The following is a 27,580-nucleotide window of genomic DNA, read 5'->3' as shown; positions in this document are numbered from 1 at the left end:
AGAAAAAAAAAAGTGAGTCAGAGCGTGTCGAAGCGCTAACTAGATTGAAACCGGTTTACATCGTGTAATAATTGCACAGGGTCACGATAACAAGAGACCCTAATAACCCTAAAGCAGCCAGCAAAGAAAAGAAAGAGTAGAAAATAATAAACTAAAATAACTCCCTTTGCATTTGTGAATTTTAAGATTCCCTTTCAAAACTAATACGAGAAGGTGAACGACACTTTTGTTAAAGTGACAAAAGTAAACATCACCCACTGTAGAGCTTACAAAAACTGCAGGAAAAAAAAGACATCAAAGCTCCTTCAAGTAATTTAAAACTGCAGAGGCCGTTGGGGCACAGGCAATATGAATTAAGCGTGTCATGATGGCTGACTGATCAGATTTGACCATTTTCAGATAGATGGTGACAAGCGTCAGCCAATCACTGCCAATCGTGGTACACATTCTGTGTCTCGACAAGAGAAAGCGATAAAAACATATTTATACAATTACAACATAATACTGAGCTCTGAATGCTGTGATAACAGGGGAAGGGTGATGTAGTGAAGGCACGGCGGTTACTACTGTTAAGAAAACACCATCTGCTGTGTAAGTTTTTACAGTGCACACTATGGCAGAGAGTCTGTCAGATACAGAATACCTCACAGCGCAACACTGTGATAGATGCTAACAGGAGAAGGGGGAGGGAGGGGTACTGCATTTTTCTTTTAAGGCAAATTGCTTAAAATTATTTTGAAGTGTAGCAGCAAAAAAAGGAACATAATACAAATAGAAATAAAACACTGACCATGTATGTTCAATAGCCTATAATCTTAATAACATCTCAGCTTTGTGAAAACATATAGCACATTTCTTATTCTATACAGTGCAGGGGGGCAACCCAAAAAAAAAAAAAACACAAAAAAGAAACAAATAAAATCAACCACCCCACTTGAAGATAATCTTTTACATCTGAACTTTTACACAAGAGAATACCCAAGTTATACAGTACTCTTTTAAATAGCTTCCCTCTTGTTTAGTATTAAAATATATACTCATAAATTTATATAATTCTTAAAAGAAATATTTTTTTCGTCTTAACACGTCCTTGAAGTAAAACCTCTCATTTATTCTTTAGAGTCTATGTACAGCTGTCAATGTGTGACGTGACGCCATGTGGACGTTCTGGGGAGTAGCCCAGAGATTCGAAGAGAGAGGGCGAGGCGTGTGAGAGGGTCTAGCAGTCTTTGGGTGCCTGGATCCTCAGCTCACCTGCAGCAGACAGAAGACAGAGAGCGATCAGACTTTAGGCACGGGGGACACTAAGTCACGGTCACATGTTACTGTCAGTGACAAAGAAGCCTGAAAACTTTGCTCACCTTGTGTCTTGTCAAGCTGATATTCTGTCTGGCCCTGTGTTGCTTCCAAGTCCTGGAGCTCTAGAGAGTCTCTTTTACATGAAGAAAAGTTTGTTTTGTCACCACATGTCCTCTTAGCAGCCTCAAAACAGTCCGACTCGCTGTCCGTGTCAAAACCTTCATGCATGTAGCCTTGGTATGCTGCTCCCGGCAAGGTCGGGTGGACAGCCACTGTCACAGAAGCCGTGGCTGTAACCATAGTAACAGGTCCCCCAGCGGAGCCTTGTTGTGTTGGCAGGGTAGAGTTGCTATGGCTATAGCTCAGCCCTTTAGTCCTGTTTGGCTGAGGCCCTCTAACGTTCTGGAACCTGGGGCCGCTCTGAAAAGTTCTCCCAGGAAAGTGGGCTCTGTCGCCGGGTAAGTGTTGGCCAGGCTGAGCCTGGAGTCTCTGGGAGCCCCTCTGCTGCTCCCGCTTGTTTTCATCCCAGCATGTAACCTGGGATCCAAGAGGAGACTGTGCAATGTAGGAAGATTCACTTAATGGTTCAATCCTCCCACCAGGAGCTGTTGCATTTTCTCTAAATGGCTTCACCACCTAAAACAAAGAAATGTTTACAGTTAACTTTCAGAAGATTTGATGAACAATAGGGCAGCTTAATTTGTCTGCGTGCTCATGCAGCGTACCGTAAGTTTAGGGAAGCTCGGGTCTTTGCTCGCTTCCAGCAGTATATGAGATGTTGCTGGTGGAACGCTGGTGTGCGATGCTAAGTATGCACTCCGTTCACAGTACTTATAATCCTCCTCCCCAATCCCTGATGTAGTGGTCAACTCAGAGTAATACTCAGAGTCTGATGACTCAGAAAACGCCTGTTGACGAGAGCGTGGGTTGGGGTGGCCTGTGTAGTACCCATGATGGGTCATTGGTGGAGGCAGCGGAGGCTCTGGAGAAGGCGACGGCAGGCAGCTGGCATTGTCAACCGGGGTGACCTCAGCCGGAGGACCCATCATGGAGAGGAGGACTGGGAGGAGAACCAAGCCATTAAGCATCCCCAAAACAGTCAGGATGGCTAGCACAGCGAAGAAATACCTGAAGGATGGAGAGACATGAGATGTTAGTTTGGGCGTGAACCGAAAACAGACACGACAAAGAATCAGTGTCAGAATAAAAGCAAACGGTAACACGCAGTAGTGACTGATCGCTGTTAATGCATTTAACCATCCTGAAATCAGACAAATGCCAAAGGACAGAGCAGGTCTGTCATCTCTCTTTAGCCTATTGGCAATTTTTTCAATCAACTGGAACGTGCAGTGACAGAGCTGCAATTCATTTAATCCTATTTTCTTTTGCATGCTAAGTTTTATAGGGATTTGGCTAAAATACAGATGCATTAAAACTGTCAGCCAAGCTCATGACACTTTCACACAAAGTACAAGACATTTAACATTTGACAAATGTTTGGGGTTTTTTTGGGGGTTTTTTTTTTTGCTTTATCCATTTTTCTATTTAACATTTTTGTTATGCAACACATTTTTTTTTCTTTTCTTTAAATGGACAAAAACACACGTGTGTGTGCGGCTCCAAACACTCCAAACACACACATAGTTGGCACATGAGGAAGGGAAGTAGCTCTGGGGAAGAATACAGGGAAAGCCCAGTGTTTGTGTATCAAAGGCGAGGGGGTTGGGTGGTGGGGGCAAATCTGATTCCCTGCTTAGTCCAACTAAAACATGCTTTGATGCCTCCACTGCTGCTGCTACAAGATATTCTCTCGCTCGTTTTCTTTTTTTCTTTCTGCTCACACTGTGCGTGTGTGTGTGTGTATGTGTGTGTGTTTCCATCTCTGTACAGCTCTGAGGAGGCCAGGGGTGGAGGCAGGCCACAAGAAAGAGCTCCCCAAGAAAATTAGAGAGGACTCCACTTAAACACTAACAGAAAGCAGGGAGACAGTGAGATGCTAACCACCAGCCAGACTTAAAGAGGTAAAACAAGAAAAAAAAGAGGGAGGGAGGGAAAAAAATGACAGTTGGTATGAGGGAAAAAAGCCAACAAGGACAAGGATAATAGCTGCAGAGTGTTATGGAAACATTCCCTCTCAATGGACTACTACAGTGATTATTACTACTACCTCACTTGACAAAGGTCACTCTTTTGTCTGATATGTTTGCTCTTTTCCTCTCTAGCAGCTGTCCTTATTTTCCTCTGTTATCAGAAGGATATTCATAAGCTGCTTTGCCAAAACCCTGCAGGGACGCACATATTTAACAAGCATGCTTAATCGAATTAATGCGCATTCACCTGCAGATGGCGAAATGATAAATAGTTTATCAATATTATCATTACTATTTTAGAATGGCGTCCACATTTGAGCTCACTTGCTTTTACCCCAAAATGACAATTCTTTACATGGCGGAAAAAGAGACAGAAAGAAAGAGAGTGAGACGTTGGTGGGACCTCCAACAGCGTCTCACTGTTAGGAATTCTGTTGTTTATATAAACTGTAATCTTTTCCATTCGTTGTCAGGCCTGCAGAGTCGTATGTGTGTGTGTAAGAATGAGACAGTAAGCGCTTACACGCATGTACGTATGTGCGTTTCTCCACGTGTGTACACCCGTGTGTGTGCGTGCGTGCGCACTGACTTGTGGCCTGCCTGCATGCATGCACATTCTACGTAAGTATGTGTGTGAGAGAGGTCTCTGAGCAGAGCTGAATTAGGCGTGCTGTTTATTCAGTGCATTACAAGGCCAGGAGATGTTTACAGCAGTATATTTATGCTACTCCCCAGCTAGCCAGCCTTGGCTTCCCCCAATCAGCTACAGCTACAGCTAAACAAGACCTCCAACAGAGACTAGTCCCCTCTGTCTCTCCTTCACGCTCTGTTTTTTTGAAAATTGTCTCTCAAAAACGTGAGCAGAGAAAAAGTACTGGAAATTTGCTCTGGCACCCTTAATTCCAACCCAACTTCCCAGGTATTCTCAAATTCCCGCTACCGGTACCTAAATATATGTACACTTCTTTATGAGTGTAATCCAACAGTTTTGGAAGATCTACTCATCAGGCTGTGATCTAGCCACCCACAAAGACCTTATGTCCTTGTACGGAAGCCACCCTCAGAAAACGTCTCCTGCTCCCTCTGCTTCTGTCTCCGTTTCTGAAGAAAACTGTGCTTTTTATGTCATGGAGGCCTGCTGCAGTCTGTGAGCTCAAGGCTGTGGTTTAGGGTTTGGGCCGAGACCACATTCGGCTGAAAAACATGGAGGTATTCGCCTTTTTTCCACTCTGACCATGAAACAGTGGTAGAAAACACACGCACACAGAGCAGATGCGCACACAATGTACACTCACCAGTGTAGACTCTCTTACACACACACACACACACACACACACACACACACACACACACACACACACACACACACACACACACACACACACACACAAACAGAGGGTCTGTTGGTGGGCCGCAGAGCATCTGACCAGTTCAAATTTAGCTCCACTTCTTTTTCATTACGGCATCCAACGTGGAAGGCGGGAATGCCAAACAGATGATAGGAATTTTTACAGATTCCCCTGTGTATGTGTGAAAGAGACAGCGTGAAAGAGTGAGAGGGAGACACCACCCAGTGGGCAGCAGAACACTTCCATGTTTACAAGCAGCTGCTACACACACCCTTGATGTTTTCCCCATTTGTTTCACTCCAAGCTCGAGGAGTCAGATGTGTGTGCGCTCCCAGAGTGACAGAACCAGGTGCTTATTTGTCACTGTTTGTGTGTCTCTGTGTGTGTCTACAAAAACAACAAAAAAAGGACTTCCACCTGCATGTAGACCTCCAAAGTGAGGTTTCCTACTGCACCCAAAGTGAGATGAGACAACCGGCTCCACACAAAATGCTGATTCTTCTAAAGGTAGCATATGACCTTTCCGAATGAACACTCACACTCACTTACCTCATGATGAAGTCAAATTCGGACCCGGCCAGCATGAGAACACCCAGCAGCGTGGAGATCGCTCCGTCAACCACCGGGGCAAACATGTGCTCCAGCGCCACCGCCGAGCGCTTGTTTCTGTTGCCAATTGCTGTCAGGAAGCCCTGCGGAAGAGAGAGGGGGGAAGGTGGGGAAGAGAAGTGAGTTGGAAATCTTGCCGATCACACAAAACTTGTGCTTGCGGTGAGGCTTTGGCAAGCTCCCTAGTTCCTGCATTTGGTTTTGTTGAGGATTACAACACTATGCTACAAGACAGTAGAGTGTGCACGGAAGCAGGTTGCCACCATGAGTGAGCAAGCCAACACCTCAATAATTTTAAAATAGCCAACTTTTCGCCAGTTATAAATAAAATATTTTGTAATGCATTTTCTTCTATTAGGTATGATTAGGTGGTTAGGTGCTGCTCATTCCTTACCAGAGCGATGTGAACAGTGAACTCCACTCCGATGCCCACGGAAGCGATCAGGATGACCACAGGAATGGCACTCAGCTTGATGCCAATTAGACCCATGATGCCAAACAACTCCACAGTCATCATGGCCAAGATAAACACCTAAAAGCACACATGAAATTTAGCGTTACCACTTTTCCAGTGCAGGAAATGTTAAGCCAGCCAACACAGTAGGATGAAAAAAGAAGATATGGCTAAACGAGATTGTAAAATTAAAGCATTTCAACTACGATAATGCTTTTCTTTCTAGATGGAGCGGAGTCCTGCTGCCAGAATCTTTGACCCTGTGGTCAAGATCTTAATGACATGAGATCAAATTTCCCACCCTCAGGTTAATCCCATCCCCCTCGCCCACTCCCATATTCCTTCTTTCTCTTTCTCTTCTTCCTTCCCATAGGTGCTTAACACCAGAGATTGACAGCACCAAAGGCAAAGTGTTTGCACCACATTCACATTTACTTGTCCATAACAAATTATCTTGTTTCATTTTTTTTCCACAAGATTTTTAGCCTGTGTCGCTCATTTTATTGTTTTCTGACATTTAATACAACAGCTAAGTAATGCAGTGCCACAGCTTTCGAATGCCTTCATGTGGGGTGTTACTGTACACCGCAATACAAACAGCAACAACAATCCTTAGAAAACAAGGAGGAGAAAGCAGTTCCTGGCCAACGGCAGCTTTTGATCCCAGCTGGGGCTTTTAGCTGGGGCATAGTTAAATTGGAAATGATAAAAGCTGTTTTACTGCTCGACCACATACAGGCTGGGTGAAGCCTTCACATGCCGGTTGATGCTTGGAGACCATGCATGCACGTAGCTGTGCCTCTCTGTCTGAGAGACTGTGTTGTGTTGCTGTCTCAATCAGCACTGCTGTGGGCCGCTGCTTAAATTAAACGCATTCCTGCTGAAACTGGCTCTGTAGTTGAGCTACAGACCCCTAATGGGGCTATGGGGATATGTGTTTCTGTGTGAGTTTGGGGTCTTTGAGGACCACCGGTCCCACCAGCTTGTGTGTGAAATGTTATCCATCTGTTGACCACTCAGATTGTCTCTTTTCCACTCTCCCACACGCACATACACGTACAGACAAATATCCCTGATGGATGGGTTGTGCAGGCCAAGGTCGCAACTGGGCAGATCTGTCCTGTCCCCAAATCTCTCCCTCTCCCTTTGACAAAAGGAGTGAGAGAGTTGGAGGTAGAGGCTTCAGGAGGGTAAAGCCTTTCTTGCTCCTTTGCATTTCCTTTTTTTTTTTTAGGCTCGCAGAGCGCACATTAGAATAACAAAGGGCCTTGTGTGTGTGTGTGTGTGTGTGTGTGCATGCTGGCCCTCAACAGAGAAAAAAGGGGCCCCCTAGACAGTGTTATTGAGCTATGCTGAGAAGGGTGAAAATAAAGAGAGCGAGAGGGAGGAAGGGGTTAAGGATGCTAAGTTAGGATGAGGTGGAGAATTAAAAAAACAAAACAGAAATGATGTGGAAAAATGCATGATATGAAGGAATAAAAAAGTGGAGTGCAGGATGAAGAGCTATCCACTTACAATGATGCCTGCAGTCCAGGGGTTGAGCAGGAGGATCGCACAGACCAGGAAGGTGCAGGCCAACACCACACTGATCGACAGCAAGAACCAGTGTCGGAGGCCAATGTACTGCTCCCAGAACAGGAAGGGGTATCCGTTGGGGTAATTGAACACACCCTTGCGGCCAAACTCATCGCAAATGGTGCGCACGCTCTCGATGGCTTCCACAAAGTCGCTGGCCTGACGAAGGCCGTTCAGGTAGAAGGGGAACTGAGCAAACTCCAGGGGCTCTGCAGCTGGGACTGCGAGAGGAGATTAAAAGAAGGTAAAGTGATTTTGTATTCACACTGTAAGTCACCTTTAAATGCATCCACTCTGACCAAAATCAGATGACTTACTGCGCAGATTTTCCCCTGTAGTGTCATACTTGTCATGAATCCATTCTCTGGGGTGAGGGTAGAAGTTGGCCTGAGATGCAGCGTAACCCAGGGGATCATTACTGACCCAGACTGTCAGGTAAATGTAAAAAACCTCTGGGGGAATCAAACCCTCGACATCCACCAGCCGACGAGAGGTCAGCTAGAGAAAAAATTAGCATTTGTTGATCATATTTTCATCTACAATGCCAAGCAAACATATTATGAGACAAAGCCTTTTATCTTTTTTTTTTTTTTTAACTCACCTGGCTGTAGTTAAAAGGCTCTTTCTTGGAGCCAGTCTGGATCAGGAGCTTGTATGCCAGAGCCCCGTCTTCTGTGCCGTTACGATAGCTGTCAGCGGTAATTCTGCCTGCCTGCCAGTCAGCATCAAAAGCCGCCTGAAGACCTGTGTGTGAGGTAGAACACACAAAGAAGAGAGAGGATTATTGAGGCTGTCATTTATAAATGCTTTGATTTCTGTTATCATAACAGTTCTTCTGCATGTCTGCCTGTGTGAGCAGTGATGCTGAAAATGTGAAATATCAAGTTTCCTTTTCTGGATCAGATTGACCTGATCGCTATTACTTCTTCTTCACTGGATCTGTGACACATTCTAGCCTAAGGACGCGCACACACACACACACATGCCAAGATAGCCTATGACCTCAAACCGTGAGCGAGTACGTCACCTCTAAGCCCAGGTGGATGCAGTCTAACAATATGACTGAACTTCCACTCACCCTTTGCACATTGTAACCCCCACACCCATTAACCCACTCACTGTTGTCTTTGGCAAAAAGCATGTCTGAAAAAACCTAATGCATTAAATAGCAGACTCATTATCAGAAAGAGACAGAAAGAAGAAGTTATTACCTAACTCCCTCTAAAAAAAAACCCAAAATAACATTACTCTGAATTCTTACCTCTGAGCCAATCCTGGAAATAGTGCAGCCACATGCGGGGCAGTTTGTTGTCGCTGTCTCTGACCACATATCGAACTGAGTTGAAGGCGTTGTGCAGCTGAATCAACAGCCTTTGAGATCGGGCATAATCGAATCCGTCCATAGTAACCAGGTACATGTTATAGAAGGAGAAATACTTGAACTGAGCGTCGATGAAGTCGTATTCCTTGGTGTCACGTGGCACAATATCGGTCAGGTAAAGGCCGTCATGCACCATGGTGGTACCGTACAGGCTGAGGCCCAGGAGGCACAGGAAGAGAACAACCACGGCTGCTTTGCTTTTAGGCTTAAGGAGCAGAGGGGCATATTTCTCCCTGGCAAAATTGGACAGGTTCCAGTGCAGGAAAGGGAGCGGTACACACTTTTTCCCTGATCTGGAGTCCTCCACCTGGGCTAAGAGGTCTCGTGTGGAGCTGGAGGTAGGGGTGAAGAGCTGGGAGCCATAGGGGTCTGGCACAGAGGTGGTGGGGGAAGGAGAGGCGGCTAAAAGGAGGAAATACAAGCAGGAAATGAGCATTCCAGTATCATAAATTGCTGTATTGTCAGAATCATCATAGAGTTCAGTTTACCTTGAGGCTGGGAGGGAGGGCAGAGGATGATGGAAGGAGGGCTGGTGGAAATCTGTGAGGTAGGCGGCAGAATTGTTACAATATGCTGGCCTGCCGCGTCGCACTGCGTGAACGCCTGCACCGTCGTAGTGATTTGGGTGCTGGTGGTGATGGTCGAGCCTGCAGTGTACTGGTGCGTGTGCGCCGTTGTTGGCGTGTGAGGCTGTTCTCCGGCGTCCGATAACTCTTGAGGGGAGAGGTGGATGACGCGATCGGAGCACGGGCTGTAGAGACAGCAGAGGATGTCCAAACGCTTGTCCTCGCGACGGTGGAGGTCCAAACTGAGGATGGCGGGGAAGATGAGCAGCACCATGGCAAAGTTAAACACAACCACAATGGCCGCCTAGGGAGAGGGAGAAAAAAATACAGAGTGAAATAAGAGCAAGATAGAGCTAAGAAGAGACTGAACAGGATATAAAATTACAGACACACCAGCCCAACTGGGAAGAGTCAAGACTTTTTTTTAAATTCCTGACACCACAGTAAGTAAAGCAAAGCTCTTCTCTAAATCACCAGCCACGAATACTAAGCGAGCCAGGAGGGGAAAGAAAAGAAAGAAGTCACAAAAAAATATAGAAAGATATATATAAATATAAAGTTTGAGCAAAACCATCACCCTTAACCAGTTCAGCTACAGCCTCCCCGCTCACCCGTCCCCTGAAGCTGACATTCTAACTGGCTGTGGTTTCCAGAGTGTGTCCATCTTTGTGTGTGTATTTGTGTGCGAGCTTGTGTGTTTCAGACCACCCACAGTTAGTCACAGATCAGAGAAAACCGCCTTGACGGCCCAGTGATATACTGGTCCACTCCCTCCCTCTCCCTGCCGTTTTCTGTCTCTGTCTGTTCATCGCTGTCTTTGCTCTGATTATTCCCCATTATACATATTATACATATTATATGCGCATTACATATATATATATATAAATATATATGCACACTTACACGCAAAGACATGCACACACACACACACACACACATACACACAAAAAAAACGTTGGCCCTCTAGGTGCAGTGGCAATAAAACTAGGAACAAAGGCTTTGCTTGCTTTGAATAAATGTCAACTCTTTTAAGTTATCTCTTTCATTTTAAAAGGAGCCCAAGGCCTCATGGTGTGCGATTGTGTACAGCTTGTTTATGCATGCGCGCATGTGTGTGAAGGCGTGTGTCTGTGTATGTCTGCAAAACATACCTGCAATGAGAAAGCTCGGAGCGCAGGGATGGGTACTAGAGCAGCCATGAAAAATGCAATCATGTTGTTGATGGAAGTCAGAGCCACACTGGTGCCGGTGCGACGCAGACAGTCTCCTGTCCGCTCCTTTACAAAAGCAAAAAACAAAAACAGAAGACACAAATCAGAAGAGAGCAAAAAAGAGGACAGGACAAGGGAAGAGAGGAGAAGAGGCTTTTAAAGGTACCTTGAAGGGTATGTTGCTTTCAGTTTCTGTGAAGGAGTGAGCCAACAAAAACATATCATCCACACCAATCCCCAGTGCCAGGAAGGGAAGCACCTGGAATAGGAAAAACATCAGTCGAGAATAAAGGGTCTGAATGATCATTCAGCATGTGGAATCAAACTCTGTGATTTAAATCAAAGGAGGACCTCCTTAAATTTAAATGTGCTTATGAACTGAATGATGTACGCCGCTCCCTTTATGTTGTACCTGTGTCGTAGCGGCGTTGAAGGAGAGGCCAAGCAGGGAGCAGAGACCCAGTCCAGCTGCCACTGACAGAGCCACCAACAGCACCCCAGCCAACCCAACAGCCCCCTGGGATTTGGCGCAGTCCCATCTCAGCATGGTCACACAGGCATAGGCCAGCTGGAGAGGAGAAAATGTATTATTATTAAAGACAGTGAAATGATACAAGATACTTATTATCCATTAATAATGGGCAAACGTCAGTGACTATAATCACCATGAGCAGGTATCCTCCAGCCACCCTGATGACGCTGACATCAGAGAAGGATTTCATGATGTCATTGAGGGTTGTGGTGGAGAAAGCGTGGATGGACTGACTGGAGTTTGCTGGAATACTCTGGTGAACCACCTGATGGGGAAACATCAATCAACTGTTAAAGCGTTCTGCTGAAGAATAAAAAAAAACATACTACCCAATTTATAACTAAGCACTGTGGAAGAGCAACTGAAGGAATATGGACCTTGTTACACACATGGTTCCAAATCCCCCTAAACTACTACAGCCCTATATCTCAGGACCCCCTAAAATTTCTGTTTGAAATGTGCATGGCTGTGAAAGCGAGTAAGACGGCCCGAGTGTGTTTTTACATGTGCTAGCATGTGTGTGTGCGTGCATAAGTATGACAACTGAGGAGTAATGAGCACAGATGCCAGAGGTTGTGAGGTCAAAGGTGAAAAAGGATGGGATCGCATGGCTCAGAAGGCGTCTCCTGGTACTTCATGCCCATGAAGGAACCAAAGCGCCTGAAAGCCATTTACCTGTAAGCGTTCGACCATCATTTGCTATCTCGTACAGATCTGCGCTTGTACTTTAATATGTCGGGCTGGGGGGGCCTCATGTCTCTGTTTACATTTGAGTTTTGTTACCCCTCCTCCCCTCCCCAAATGCCCCTCCCTCCCGCTGTGCTTAGCCTCGCCGTGGTGGGTGTCAGCTATCACAGCAACAGCTTGTTCCTATAACTAGGGTCCTGACAGAGAGGGAGACGATTGGCCTACCACACACACAAACACACACTAACCCGGTGCTCTGGTCTGCCCTGCGATTCAGTTTACAAGGGAGCTGAAGACTGATGGAATTCAGACACTGCAGATTAAAGTCTCAGTGCGCTTGTGTGTGTGTTTATGTGTGTGTGTCAGTGAAGATGGCATGAGGACAAGGAAATGAGCTCTAATTTTTCTCCCCCTCCTCCTACATGATCTCAGTGACAACAAAATATCTTTATTTCTGCCCTGCTGTCCTTGAAGCATGGCGCGTTTAAAGGAGCGTGAAATCTGTGCGCGAGTTCATACCTCGACAAACTTTCTCTGCCAGGACTCAAGGATGGCGGTGGCTTTCTCCTCATTCCAGTTAATGTCGTGGATTTCGTAGTCGTCCTTAAAGTGCTCATATAGCTGCTTAGGACTCATCAGCAGGAACATGGTCTGGAGAGCCTCCGCACTGCAAAACATGCAAACAAAGTTTAGCACACATCAGGAATGATGAGCAACTCTTAAAAAAACCATAATGTAACCATTAAGTCTGAGTGTTTAGATGTTCCTTGTATCTGAAAGCAGGTGCCGTCTCTTCTAAGATTTGTCCGCCTGCCTGCTTGCCCATCTGCCAGTGTAAACAACTAAAAGCAGGTGTTATCTAGTCTGTCTGCTCATCTCTAGGCTGCAGTCCCAGATGTCCTCAGGTTTTCTTGGCACCAGCAAAGTAAGCAGCAGTGCCGCTCAAAATGTGAAAGAGATGATCATAAATCACATCCAAGAATAAGTGTGGCTCTTGCAGATGGGCCTGGAATCCTCTTTCATTCAAGGCTCTCTTGGGTCTGTGGAGGGGGGCTTGATCTGGGCTCTGACCCAGTGCTCTCACTCCATTTGTACTGGCCATGCTTTTATAGCCAGTTGAACTCTGAAGATTGTCTTATAAAGAGCCCTGGGTTAGATAAAAGTGAATTTGAGTGTTATTCGCCTCCTTGTTTTTCTTCTTCTTCTTTGGTCCTGCACACAACAAATGTGCAGCAGGGTGGTGGGGCTTTATGTGACTGTCAATCATCTTTAATTGGCTGATCCCAGACCGGGGTCATTCAGGAAACTGATCCCTCTCGATATGAGGCATTCCTAGCATGTGTCTTCACTGCTGTTAGGGGGTTCCATAGATTCAGAGGGGAACTCGAGGCCTACTTGGCTGGTAGTGATTGCGTCGCATCCTTGCTATTGGATCCTTTAATCACACAAGAGGAAGACAATGTATAAATATACCCACAAAAACACACACACACCTCAGCAGAGCATCCTGGCTGTTCTTGACCCGCCCTCCCAAAATGAGCTCCTCTTGCCAGTGCATGAACTTCCGGCTAAAACCATGGCAACCACCCTGGAGACGGCCAGCAATGTCAGGACTCTGAATAAGAAAGCAGAAATGTCAATATGCGCGCCTCTTTGGTTTACTTTGTGTGCACTGTAAATAATTACTAAAGTTGCACTCTTTCATGCGAGGTTACCTCTCCTAGCTCCTTGTTAGGTGCACTGAGGGGGCAGTCAGGGTCTAAGGGGTCTAGACATGGTCTGTTCATGTAGGCATGTCCCACCTGAGGAATCAAACAATGTTAGAGATGTCTCAGTACACAATAAGAGGTGTAAACATAGATGACACGCAGCCTTGTTTAGTAAAGATATCCATGTAATTTTTTCTGTGCATCACCTGGGCTTTGTCCAGCATCTCCTTGAACCCTTCCAGTGAGGTGAACTGGCTCAGCTCCTCCATCAGCTTGACTGGATCTAGATTCATCCACTGGATATCTTGCATACCCCTGCAGAGCAAAGACACACTTTATAATGGCAACAAACACACACACACTGATTTTACATTATTTGTAGGAACTTAAGGAAGGAAGGCAACGTAAAATAGCTTTTATGAGCATGTGCCCACACGGCTACGTGGCTTTGAATTCTTCGCTAATGTTTACTCTGGGCAGGAAAACTTTTACTTCAGTTTCTCTCTCGCTCCTTTGTTGTGGTGGGCTACACAGGAGGCTAGCTGCAGATACAGGATAAAATAGCGTTTATTATCCTGTTTCACGCTGCCACAATGCCCAGGGAAAAGGCACAGTGGCTGCCTGCTCACTTTCATTCCTCAATGCCCTGCACTGAGTCATAACAATTACCTCTGCCTCCCAAACATCTTGATAAGGAGGGAGGGAAGGGAGAGGCCAGGAGGATGGAAGGCAGGGAAAGGGAAAACGGGCGAGGGATGAAATGTACATGGACAAATAACCTGTTTGTTAGCTTCATCTGTACTGCGCTGGTTTGCTCTGCAATGTGGCCTACATCAGGAAATGTAATGCACTTGCTCAAGGAAAATAAGAATTTTGGAAAAACTGGAGGAATTATGTTTGTGGTTTGTGATTCAGCGAGACAAAGGGAAATAAAATTATCCCAAAGTATCTGAACTCCAAGCTGAATCTCCCCCCGATGGCTCATGAAGAGAGCTGCTCTCCTATTCCCACATACCAGGGTCCCCCTTTTGCTGCTGGTTGCAAAGACACTCCTTTATCAGCTACTTTTTGCTTGACTGGACCGGGCCTGGGCCCTTTTGTTTTTTCATAGATTGCTGCTTTTTGTTCTCCCCAGTTCTCTCACTCTCTTTCTCTCCCACTCTTCACTCATTCTCTTTCCCGATCCCCCCTCCCCTTTTCTTGCTCTCTATCATACTCTTATTTCTTCTGTTTTTGAGTTGGTTTTTTTTGTTTTGTTTTTTAAAAAAATGGTTGGAGCAGAAGCTGAATAAAGGGACAGTCCCGCCAGTGAATGCAACAGGCTCTCGTAAGCTCAACGACGACAACAAATAAATGAAGAAGTTAAATACATTTAATAAATAACAGCAGATGTTGAGCACTGTGTGAATGTTTGGAAGATGTGTGATTCATCAAAGGCCCCCTTCTCTTTCTCTGGTGCTATGCTTTTCACACAAGCCAACAGGGAGATGCTAAGGATGGGAAACTTGTGTTTGTTTCTGTATGTGCTGGCTTGTCATGCAACATACTGCTGTCAGCTAAGACACACACATAAACAAATAATTCCTCTGCAAAGAAACATCTGCTATGATCTAAACTATCTTTTCTAAACTAAGCACACAATTGAAATATCACTTCTGACGAGGAAAAAAAGAGATCCCTTTCAGTGACTCAATTTCTCAAGAGAACTTTATCCCCTGCAGAAAAAAAAATAGAATCTCCAAATGCCCAAATACGCCCAGACTCCACTGTTAACTGTCTTGTAGGCTCTCTCTGTCCTTCTCGGGGGACTTGGGGCTTGAATACTGCCCATTTTATTTGTTGGACAACTTGGGAGCTAGGAGCCCGGGGCATTACCATGAGAATGCCGAGTGTTAGCCGTGAGCTGACAAAGCCAGCCCCCCTCCCTCCTCCGGGGCCCCTGCACTGATGGACACTCACTCGTAAACTGAAAGAATGCTTACCATTGTCTGACCCAAAGGGCTCCCCTGCCACCACCACCACCGCCGCCACCGCCACCGCCGCCTCCCCGCCCTCCGTTCTACCAACCCACCACCCAGTTGCTGTTACAGCCATCTACTCTCTCTCCATCCCTGCCTTGCTTGCTTGCCCGCTGCATCTCTCTCTAACCTTCTCTCTTTGAATTTCTCTGTCAGTACACCCCCTTTCAGTCCCTCTCTGGGCCCTAAAAGAACTCTATTACTGACCAGCACTGTCAGTCACAGCACCCACTGATAGACTACTGAAAGCCCAACTGTATGTCTCCATCCATCATGTGCTAAAAGTGACGGACCCCTCCAAAAGCTCTACTCAGATCAGATGGAAGCAGTGCATAGAAACAGCCAAGCTGTCAATGAAGTGCTTAAAAGTGCACCCAAAAAAAAAAAAAGTTATGGCAAATATTCCAAGACTTACGGTAAATAGGCAGAGCCTCCCTGTAGCTTGGCCCCTTCCCAAAAGCAGTCCAATGGGGTGATTATCATACAGGGGAACAGCTTGTCAATCATCTGGGATCAGGAAATAGAAAAGAAAGAAGTAAACATCACAAATCAGTGATAAATAAACATAGACACACAAAAAACCCAAACAAAACAAAACAGATATTTCTTCATCGACTTACCCTTTCGATCATGACGTTCTCTATAATGGGGACTCCAGATTTATAGCATATTTTATTAAGATCCCATGATCTAAGAGAAATAAAGGTTTTAGATTAAAAGTTTTATTAAAAAACACATGGGTGCGCGAAGCAGATCTTCACAGAGCATGTCCACTTACTTTCCAAACAATGACACCTGCACTTTGCTGGCGGACAGCGCGGCTTCCATGTGAACCAGCAAAGCTTCCTGGGTGAGAATGTTTGTGCCCTCTTCTTTGGGGGTCTGGATAAGCATCTGTGAGGTAAATACAGACTCCTCTCCCTGCTTTTCCCTTGTGTAGCGAAGCTCTGTGCTCACACGACTGCCAGCTAAAAAAGTAGAAATGAAAAGTGATTAGATAGACAGATAGATAGATTTTCTTTAATGCACACGCAAAGACACTCACACATTTGTATCCTAATACAGAGTAGGTTTTGTGCGTACATATGCACATACACACACACACACTTACACAAGAACACACACATATATTGACCAACGCCCTTGGCCTTCGCCAGTGTTGGTTTTGAAGGCACTTCACACAAGCCAGTGTCTGGCCAAGAGAAATGAGTAATACAGCTTCTCATTGGCTCCTTCTGCGAAACAGATGTGCCCTGTTAGTTAGTGAAACCAGCCTTCTGATGCCCCCAAAACGCTCTACTGCTGCTCTGTTTAGAGCAGCAGATACAGACCGGGACAATCTGAACTCGTAAAAAATAATTATGATGGGCACTTCATCTTTTATTCCTGATGTTTATGCACAGTTTTCAACCTTTAAAGGTTGTTTATTGGAAAATGTGTTCATCTCAGACTCTGTATTTCTCTGCAACGCTTCCTCAGCGGTGTTCTTGTGATATGGCATTGAAAGACATAAAAGTGCGAATGGATAAAGAACGGTGAATATATTCGTGGAGGAAAGAAATATGGCTGTCAGAGACGGTGATGAAGAGAAAAGTTAGAAAGTGGATGAAAAAAAATGTAGAGCGAGAGAGAGAGCGAGGGAGCAAGAGAGAGAGCGAGCTATGTTGTGCTGTGCAATAGACCCCAGCCCCCTAATTACAGGAGGTTGCCCTGAAAAGAGTTTGCCAGCCGGGGGGATCTGTGCCAGTGCCAAGTGGACATGAAACATGCCGCGCTGGATCACAGAGGGCCCGTCTGCCCCTCTTGCTGTCCCACTACACGACAACCCCAGAGAGACAGAAGGGAGGGGAGAAAAGAGGGAAGTGGTGGGAGTTTAGAAACTAGGGCTACCACCTTCTTGATTCTAATTTTTGTCAGTCGTTCACCCAATTTTACTGCACTGCACTTCGCAGCTCCGAGCATCTATTTCTTTTATCCTTTTAACACTCTCCCATCTACCTCTCTCTCCATCTCTTTCTCTCTCTCACACTCTCCCGCTCTCTCTTTTCCCTCACGCTTTCTGGACCTCCCCCTGGCTGGAACAGGCTCCCATAATTGATGGGGAGAAAAGAAAAAACAAACTATTCAGCCTACGCCGCAAAAGTGTGAGATCAGGTTAGAACTGCGGTCCTCTGTGACACAGTCCAATATTTCTAGGCTTCGCTTTCAAGGCTTAATTACATTCGCAGGGCCTCGACACTATCGGGTCACCTTGTTTATTTGCAGTGACTGGTGTCGGGCTTAGTGCATCTCACAAAGAAAACACTTCAAAATGGGACACGCTCTTGTTTGATGTTCTTTGCACAAAAACTTTTCTTTTTTTTCTTTTTTTTAAAGCTAATGTATTTATAAACCACAGCAGGACATATGTGAAAGAAATAATTCTGCCTGGAATTTTGGAAATGTTAGAAAATGAGATTTAACTTTTATTAAGTCATTTTCATACTGTCATGAAGTGTAAATACGAGATTTAGTGTAAAACATTTTAATCTTCGTGGCCCCGCTTGGGTTTTCTTGCCCCACTAATTTCCAATCAAAAAGGGAAAAAAAACCACTAAAAAACTGAACACTTTCCGTTTGAGGACCTCTTTGACATCTGTTAAACCTTTTTTGACATTTCGTATGTTAACCTCTGCAGCGTGGGGTTTTGATCCCAACAGGAACTGGGTGGCTCGAAGAGACTCTGGCTCTGTAATTACAGGCCTCCTGAAGTAAATTATAGCTATTTGTGTCTCGTTCCTCCCATCTGGACCACCCAGGCAGCCAGTCCTCTCTCGTTTCTCTCTCCCTCTCTTTCTCGCCTTCTCTCCTCAACCCCCGGTCCGGCCCCAACCACCCGACTTCTAAGCTTCCCCAGCACTCAGCTCTGCTCAAGTTCACCACTCTCTTCATAAGAAGCCTCTCCGTCTCTACCTTTCTTTCCCTGTTCCTCGTCCCCCTTTTCTCTCTCTCTTTCTGAGGCTGTTTTTCCCTTTCTCACTCTTTTTCAGTTTCCCCCCCTCTACCCTCTCCCTTCACCCAGGCTTCGCTCCTCACAGCCTTAAAGAGACAGTTCCCAGAAACGTTCTTCCCACCCTGGGAAGAAAGCACCTTTGAGGGTGTAAAGCTGGGTTTTAACAGCCCAGTGGCTGGGAAGTTTATTACACGAGCGATTCTGAAACATGAAATATTAGTCCTTGTTTGGCAACATGATCAAAATTGAAAAAAATAAAAATAAAAAATAAAAATGGGGGGCTTGGAGATGGGTGAACACAAATGATCGCAGCTCTAAATCACATCCCATCGGTTTGTCGAGATGCTTTCGCGATACTCGACCACCATCTTACAAATTTTAGCAAACAATTCGACTCTGATGGGTGCAACATGTGAATTCATTTACTAGCTTCACCACTAAAAGCACTTTCACAACAGTTACGACATTGGGAAAGTGAAAAGCGAGGGGAAAATGTCATAACAAGCCCTGACATGGTTTCATGGCTGTGGGTGTACAAAAAAAATTAAATAAAAAATAATGTTTTTAAGAAAGCGTGTTTTCATGTGCCGGTGTGTGTGTGTGTGTGTGCGTGTGTGTGTGTGTGTACTGAGGTGAAACAGGACTCGGTCTCCACCAACCTCAGTCATTTCCTACCCACCTGACCCTTCCATCCTTACAAGCCAAACAGACAGCATCTCCTAACTCAATAAAACATCTGGCTTCTAGAATGATCCAAGACCACCTTTAAAGGCCTGTTTCTATTCTATTCTATTGTGGTTATGGGTACCTAGTCCCAGTTCCAGGCCATTCTAGGTCAGACCAGGCCGCCTTCAAAGTTTAGTGTGGTAGATTAGCTGGATTAGGGGGCCCCTGAAAGGCCCCACGCTGCTATGGAGGAAGACTCAAGAAGAAGAGGGCTGAAGGTGACATGTATGCTATTACTTGCTATGTAGTGCATTTGACGTTTTTCCTGATTTACACAGCATGACAAGATGAGAAGAAATATGCAGCCGATTTCTACACAAAACTTCCTTTGATAAAATATAGTTCAGGGAAGGTTGCTATGCTACTTTATCACAGCGTAGCAACAATATGAAAAATAGATTAAGTTATCCCTCGCCTGCTGTCTTTTCCCTATGATTTACTTCCTTCTCCACTGTTTTATTCACAAAAGAGCTGCTTTACTTCCTTTTGATTTTCAGCAATGGAGCTAAATGAGACATTCATTCCTTCATCTTGGCACCCAAATAGGCCCCCTTCTTTTGGACCCACCAGAATCTCCACTTTGGATTCTTCAGCCCAGTCCTGCCCTATGGCTTCCCCTAGCCAGGGCGCTGCCTAAAGCAGGCTGCACCCCAGCAGATGGGCTGTTCCTCTATAGAATCCGTCAGTACAGCTCCAGACTGAATGCAAACCCTTTTGTCATTCAACCCTTCAATTTCTTTCAGATGTTTCCCAACAAACAGCAGAATAAAATAAAGAGGGAACGTTTTTTTTTCTCCCCTCAACAAAAGCAAATGGACCAAAACTTTCCCAGCCTGTAAAACAATGCCAGAGTCGGGATGTAAGGGGGGGGGGGGGGGGGGGGTGAGGCAAGGGGCAAGAAAGAGAAGCTGGCACTTTGCTATCTTACCTATAGAAATACAGTGTATCTGTTTAGCAGCTGTCAAAAACACCATTCACTCAGGAAATGAGCTAAACTACCCGCACACACAAAAAAACACAAATGTGGTCTCTGTTTGTCCTGTAACTTTTCCCTGGTATTAAAATAAAAAATAAATAAATACATAAATAAAAAGCTGTCTCCAAATCACACCTTAAAAACTGCATAAAACAGCAAAAACAACATGAAAAATCAGTTTCACTTACTTTCTATTCAGATGTGCCAGTGGTGTTAGCCACCACACATAAATTTCCACGAGGGCTGGCATTTAGGCACTTTCTATTTCCATATGTATAGGCTTGCCTCTGCTAATTATGCTAATCATGGGCAGTGTTGGCCACTGTGAAAAATAGTCACATTAGACACTCCACTGACCGCTAATGCTGCTTAATGTGTGGTTGAAACATACATTCATCCCCGCCTGAAAAGCAAAATTTTTCCACATTGCTGGTCTCATTCAGATGAGAAATGAATTTATTGAGCCCCAGAAGCATTTCTTTTTTCCCTCCCAAGTACCAAGAAAATGTTCAGTCCCCCTCTCTCTCTCCAGCCCCTCTCACTTCACTTTTTATACTTCCACGGTGTAAAGACAGAGGCAAATGGTGCAAACTCTAAGGTGACTGGTGTCGCTTTATTCCCCCCTGCACCCACCCCACAGCCAGAGACAAAGGTTGCTCTTCAGCGAAGAGATAAAGGGTGCCACACTATACTGATTGAGTTTTTATTATCCCATTTTCGGTTGCATTGCGACCTTTCTAAGGATATCGCATTCAATGTAGCAAAGAGCCTGACAGTCCAGTGCCCTTTTTTCAGCCCAAAGACCTGTTTTATGCTATCACTGTAAACCGGTGATACTCATTACCCAATAAATATATGAAGAGCTTTTGTTTTACAACCAAAGGCAAAAAAGAGAAGAAGAAAAAAGAAAAACCCCAAACAAACAAGACTTTAAAAAAGGGAAGGTAGAGCACGCTCTTTTGTGCTTCCTGTCTCAGTAGAAGCAAGAGCCATGTGTCTGTCATATGCAGATGTATCTGTAGCTGCTCAGTGTGTGTTTATTTGTTGGGGGGTGGTCTTGGGCTCTCTGTTGAAGAGCGTGTGTGTGTGTTTTGGGGATGCTGAGAACAGAGATGGAATGAGGTAGTCTTGGATTGAGGGATGGAGGGAGAGGGGGTGAAATAAACATTTAGAAGTGACCCAGGTTGACTCTGTCTTGTTTGTTCTCTCTACCAGTGAGGTCCCAGGCCCTGAACGCTGGGAGTTTATTTATCTAGTTGGGGCACCACCGCGCACTATTCACCTTCAATAATACCTCATAGAGCTCCCTTTCTCTGTCTGAACTGGGGCGCTGTGTGCACTCCAATGAATTATAGCATTTACCTGCTGTGCCACTCTGAGGTTTGTTTAGAGAAACCGCTCCAAACGGTGAAACGCCCACGTGTGCATTTGTGCAAACTTTTTTGCTCTCCTCTCTTTAAATCAGTCCACACCTCGGTCTCTTCATATCTTGTCTGATTCCCTGTTATTCTGTATACACTGTATGGTCTTCACCTCCCTCTCTCCTGCATAAGACTTTTTATGGGGCAACTGCTACCCGGATAGTCCTCGTCTCGCTGCGCTCATATTTGGACAGCTTGAGTCTGTGTACATGTCTGTCATGCCTCACCCAAACAACTGCCAAGAAAGATGAGTTTAGTTAAAGTCAGAGTAAACAGCACCACTGTTACATGAAGGCATTTTCTTTACCCTCTTTCCCATACACAGCTTTTCGGCTGCGGCTTGATACGCGCCTGAAAACAATTATCCAAAGGCTGCGCAAAGGCATCCTTAAGTTTTACACATTTTAGTGAAAAAAACAAAACAAAAAAAAGCTTAAGAAAGTAACTTCTCTCATAAAACAAACGGGGCTTTATGGAGAAAGACGTCCACGAGACCGTTTCGCACTTGATGTTTGTTCAAATGAGACAGGTAAAAACAGCAGCAAAAAAAAAGGAAAAAAAGTGTGAGCTTGCAATAAACCTTCCACCCTGTTCCTGCCCCCCCACACCATTGTCTCCTCTTATCCTCGTCCTCTTCCTGCGCCTCTTTTTATGATCTTTTTCTTTTCTCCTTGTGAACAATACAGAGCCGGGTCACACGTTGCGCAGGTCATACCTTAACTTTCAAATTCTCACATGTGGCCCAAGCTAGATAAGCAGTACCACAGTGTATACTTTATCTAATTCTAACTAGATAACATGAATGATTTTTTGAAACACAATTTAACTCAATTTAATCCAGACACTTTGAAAATTGGCAACAAGTGCCATCCCTCGGGCCAGCACTGCAGTTTAAGAAGGAAGAAGGAAAAAAAGATGTGCATGGGTGTAAGGTCATTTGATGGGCGATGTCTGTCTCAGATCCTTTAGAGCAGAGGCAGTTAGCCAGAAATAGTTCGTAATCCCCTTGTCAGACAAAACACCCTGATACTCCAGCTTTTATTCTCCACTACACAGGTGTGAGAGCTGAAGGTACGATGAAGCCTTCGACTTATAAGTAGCTCATCCGCTCTGGAAATGCACAAGAGTCCTCAGGTTGAAGTAAACGATATGAATAAAGACGTAAAGAATGCTTGATTGATTGTGAAGTGTAGGCACAAATTCTGTCTCTTTCTCTCTGTCTACACTTTCTAGACACAGACTGCACTGCTGTGCTTCACGGTATTTTGGTCCTGTTGGAGGGAGGAAGCAATTAAAAAAAAAAAAAAAAAAAGCCCTGGTGGCCTGACTTCACAGAGCAGGCAGACAGACAGGTAGAAATATAAACAGGCGCACACAAAGCCCGGGCAGACAGACGGGAACGCAGTCAGGAACCTGAGGCGGGAAGACAGGCGGCCAGGCAAGCTGCACGCACCAGAAGTGACAAAGATGACAAGTGTGCGTGTTTGTGTATGTGTGTGAAAACTGCAGGGGGCAGCTCCTAGTATGAATATATGATGGGAAGCATATGCTCCTAACACATTCAGATACACACACACACACATTCACATTCAGCTTGGAGTGTTAACACATAAGGTGTCAATTCACAGCTAGTTTCATCTGAACAAATTAGGGTGCAAGTGGGAAAACTTTCATTTATGCCGCTTCTTAAAGTTGCTTTTGATGTAAAGCCAAATTATTTACATGTTTAGATTAGAAAACACAGCAAATAAAACTTAGGAACTAATGTAAAATATATGTTCATAATTTCGTTCCATCAGTCTGAAATCTGATGTCTTACTAGAAGGCATATTTTTTTTTGTGCCCTGGCTTATGTGTATTGGTGCATGTGTCTTTTTCTGCGTGTGCGTGCGTGCGTGTGTGTGTAAAAGAGAAAGAGTGAGAGACAGAGGGAGAACTAACCTCTCCTTGTTACCGAACCACTTTACTCTCCATTGAGGCCCTAGCAGCTTTGTCAATGGGCTATTGGTGGAAACAAGGCAGGCAGAAACTTTAGAAAGATGGCCACGGCCTCTTAAAGGCACAGCATTCCTTTTGAGCACCCCCCCAGTTCAACTCTCTCAATCCCACAGCAAAACAACTTGCACACAAACATCTAAACATGTCCTTTAAAAGATGGCTTGGCCAATTAGCTCAAGAGGTAATCCCGAAGCTTTACACTAACCACAGTGAAACCAAAGAAAAGGGACAGTGGCAGCTCTCCTTCTTATTGTGGCAGATGGAGGCGTTTCCTTCAAAGCAAACAATTTCAGTGCCTACATTTTTAAAGATTTTTCTTTTTGTTTCTTTTTTGTTTTATTGTGCTTGATAGAGAACCTTATTTAAATTCCTGCGCAAGTGAAGCGCACAGCCTTCCAACAACCGGCGGCGTGTGATTCCACCAACACCTCCACACAGGTCCTGTGGGAGCCGCCTGTTCCTGTCCTCCAGTGACATGGTGGGCTTAAAAAACCCTATAGAGTCTGTTTATATTCACCAACTGCTGTGGCGCTTTTAGAGCGTGCAAAACAGGTGGGTAAACTTCAGCTGCATTCACTTATATTTTTTTTCTTCTTGTGAGGAGGAGAGAAGGGAGGGAGGGAGGAGGGTAAGGGAGGGAGGTGGTGCCTGCTTGCTTGCCTGCCTGCCTGCTTGCCTCTTGTTGAATGGAATCCAAGAATAGTTAGGGACCACACAGGGAGCTAAGGGGGGGGGAGGGGTCAGAGCCCTCAAAGATGGCTAACCATTCACACAGTCCATCTGCTGCAGGGATCAGCCCCGGCACTGAAGCCTGGGGGTTTAAAAGGAATTTGGTCAGTGTGAAAAACCAAATAAAGCTGCCTCTGCCGCTGGAAATGTACAGATAACCTTAACTTAAAAAGTTCAGAGGTAAGGAATGGGAGCGCTATCGAGAGAAGAGGAAATTGTAAGATATCCAAAAAAACACGGCAGAAATGTCAGGGATGTGTTTGCTCTCATGATGAAAAGACGTAGAAGATAAAGAAGTCAAAAAACATGAAAAACTGCTGATAAAAACATATACAATGCACAGGAGAGAGTGGCATGAATCTGCTGTATCCAAGGCTGTTAATACTGGTGTGTAGTAAGTAGGACTGTTTTCCTTATATGCTGCTAATGTGATTAGAAATGTGTGCTGTAATTCGAACTTTAATAAAAGCCCCTAAAAAGATAAAAAAAAAATACTTAACTAAGTCCCACAAATCCTCAGTTCTGTCATCAGGATTTCAACAAGACAAGCCATTGTGTCGCTCACTGAACACCTAGTGCCCTCCCACGGCACTGAGATGACACTAACCTGTATCTTCCTGCCAACACATCTCATCATCAGAACTCCAGCTACACTCAGTGGAAAACAACTGAGAATTGTGTACAAACCAGGGGATGTCTGCACCATTTGCTCTATCTCAATCACTCTCTTAGTTTCATGTCACTTTATCAGCTGTCACGATCCAACAAAAGCAAAAAGAAAAAAAAAAGTCCACCAACCAGCTACAACGTAGTGAGGAAGCATACCGAATGATAGCTTTACTGTAGACTCAGTGCCAGCGCCAGACAGCATACAGTTAAGTGTTTAAGACATTTTAACATTTAACTGCTTCGCATGATTACGACCCAAAACAAGCTCCCTAGGGCAACGCATGCACTGTCAAACAGGAAATATCACACACTCACCTTCCACCCATAGCTGTTCAATGTTGGTTTCGATGGCTGCGACTCGGAGTCCCACAGACAGAGCCCCGAAAACTAAGAGTCCAATAAAGAGGACCTTCCCACAGTGCCTCTGGATGTAGCAGCCCAGAGAGAATAGGAAGGCCTGGAACCTCGCCCGGATCCAAAGAGGAGCTTTCTGACCTACTGCCTTCCCCTGGATTGGAAGCAGGAAGAGGATGAGAAAAGAACATTATCATTATTATTATTATTACTATTATACTACACATAATCATGCTTACTGTCTCAAAAAGGTTAGTTGCATATCTTTTCAAACAAGGTTGTGCAAGTAAATTCTAAACATTTGAAGAGACATGCATCTGTATTCAGAGACAACATATGTTTGTTATTTATATCATGCTTTTCATAAAATGGAGACAAGTCGTGGTGCCAAAGAGCTCTGATGCAGGTCTTATGTGTTAAATCTCAGGCTAGACATTATCTGTAGTCCTATCCCAATAATACGATTTAAATGACACTGTGTTGGGACTATTTTGTACTTAATGACATCCTTATTTAAGGAGAGAGATTTCCAGTGTTTTACCTTACAGCCTAGAGGAGCTCCCATAAATAAGAAAAATAAGAGGTGACAATTTCATTCCAAAGCAAAATGCGTGACTTTAAAAAAAGCTGAAAGTTAAAACTGTGAGTTTGTTCTACTGAAAAAGAGCCATTAACACATTTACTATGCAGTTCAAGCTATTTCTATAACTGTAGCCCAACAGAAAAATATTAATGGATATCTTTTGCTTTAATTTGGTTCTACTTCACATTTTATGAATAATTTTACACCCATCTGTCTAATCTCTCATTTGCTGTGAATTGCCACAAATGTCACTGCTGCGCTAGGAGACATTGCTGTAGTGTTGTGGTTTCTCGCAGCAGTGCTGAAACACGTCCAAGCATCCGGGCGGTCCAAAGATGCTTTGTCAGATCAAACTCAATCAGTGAATTCCTTTACAGGACCCACCACATTTCCAAACAGACCCCGGGCCAGTGCGCTCTCCGCTGGCTGCACACAGTCAAAAAAAAAAAAACACGCACAACACGCCTGGGATAGGGTATGGGAACAAGCCCTTATCTTTCTTTCTCTCTCTCGCTCTCCTCACGGTGGCTTTTAACAGCAGAAAGCAATGAGAAGCCGATGTCAGTTCAAATAAACAGCAGAGTTAACATACAGCTAAAAAAGAAGACTCGTTCATTTGTTATCGCTTTATTCCGCTCCCAAAATGTCACGCAGGTAGGCTTTTGGTTAACACGGCTCTGTCCAGTTAAAACGATTTATGTTATATTACATCAACTTCTAACGACAATGTTTCCCTTCAGTATTAAATAGTCAAATCAAACCGATCCCGATTTCGCAGTCGTCTCCCCTCAGGGGAGCACTGGTGGTCCCCGGACTCCGGTTTGATAGCTGCTGCTTAAAGTCTACACCGCATTCCCACATGCGACCCTCAAATCCCGATTAGATAACCTAACTCCTAAATAAATAAGCTGCCTTTTTTAGGGGAAACCTTTCATTCACATCTGCCGACTGGATGAAAGCTGTATTCACAGAAAAATCCACTCTAGACTGCGACCAGTGTATCACCTTTGAGATCTGTTTGAGTGCGAAAGCAGCGTGGCAGTAGCTGGGTCTCCGGAGTAGGTCTGGGTTCGCAGGCGGCTGGGAGCGTGTGTAACTCGGGGGTAAATCTCCAAAGACGCCGGCCCCTGGGACCCCGCGATCCGAGGCCATAGTCCAAAGAGCGTGAACGGCACGCAGAGCGAAGCGACACAGAATCGGTGCGAGTTCAGAAAAAGCGACAATAATCCAACATAGAAGTAAAGCGCATCCAGCAGCACCGGCAACAAACTAGAAGAACGTTTTCTAGTCTTCCTTTGAGCCAAACAAGTCTCTAAACTCCATCCCAACATTATGCGCCGGAGTCCGTATAGATCCTTCCGTCTTCATTCGTCCCGATGGTGTGTGAACCGACGTCTCAGAGAGGAGTAGTAGCTCTAGTAGTAGTAGTAGTAGTAGCTTATGTCTGAGCCGTCCGTGTCAAGTCTAACTCCGATCCCGTGGCGGTAACATTTGGAGAAGTTCGCCTCTCGGCAAATCCTGAAAAGGAAGGTTTGATGGAAAAGTGCTCCGGCTCCCATTGGCCAAGGAAGAGGCAAATTACTTTGCAAACATCGCCTATTATTAGCTGCTAAGCAACAGCTCACCAAAGTGGAGAGAGAGGGGGACCACCC

The 27,580-nt window shown here is 44.9% G+C and overlaps 1 protein-coding gene across 1 annotated transcript; it reads right to left on the bottom strand.

Annotated features, from left to right (window-relative positions):
* Positions 1-162: 162 nt before the first annotated feature.
* On the bottom strand, positions 163-27,580 carry ptch2 (patched 2). Its single transcript, XM_026149891.2, has 23 exons — positions 26,934-27,580; positions 25,307-25,499; positions 16,259-16,448; positions 16,101-16,170; positions 15,896-15,987; positions 13,669-13,777; positions 13,469-13,555; positions 13,247-13,368; positions 12,273-12,420; positions 11,200-11,331; positions 10,947-11,102; positions 10,701-10,793; positions 10,475-10,600; positions 9,246-9,627; positions 8,638-9,159; positions 7,978-8,120; positions 7,694-7,874; positions 7,317-7,597; positions 5,742-5,879; positions 5,288-5,430; positions 2,025-2,427; positions 1,362-1,935; positions 163-1,254 (listed from the first exon to the last, which is right to left on the bottom strand). The coding sequence occupies exons 1-23, from the start codon at positions 27,078-27,080 to the stop codon at positions 1,220-1,222; spliced, it is 4,467 nt and encodes a 1,488-aa protein (XP_026005676.1). The 5' UTR covers positions 27,081-27,580; the 3' UTR covers positions 163-1,219.

This window comes from Astatotilapia calliptera, chromosome 18 (assembly GCF_964374335.1).
Source record: "Astatotilapia calliptera chromosome 18, fAstCal68.1, whole genome shotgun sequence".
NCBI classification, from domain to species: domain Eukaryota; kingdom Metazoa; phylum Chordata; class Actinopteri; order Cichliformes; family Cichlidae; genus Astatotilapia; species Astatotilapia calliptera.
This window is presented reverse-complemented; position numbering and strand designations above follow the sequence as displayed.

What these genes read in the sequence shown, in the direction of transcription:
- ptch2 (XM_026149891.2), bottom strand. Translation starts at nt 27,080, where the DNA reads ATGGCCTCGGATCGCGGGGTCCCAGGGGCCGGCGTCTTTGGAGATTTA. An exon ending in AGAACGTCATGATCGAAAGG is followed by an intron (nt 15,988 to 16,100) that starts GTAAGTCGATGA and finishes TCCTGATCCCAG; the next exon opens with ATGATTGACAAGCTGTTCCC. An exon ending in TCACTGTTCACATCGCTCTG is followed by an intron (nt 5,431 to 5,741) that starts GTAAGGAATGAG and finishes TCTCTTCCGCAG; the next exon opens with GGCTTCCTGACAGCAATTGG.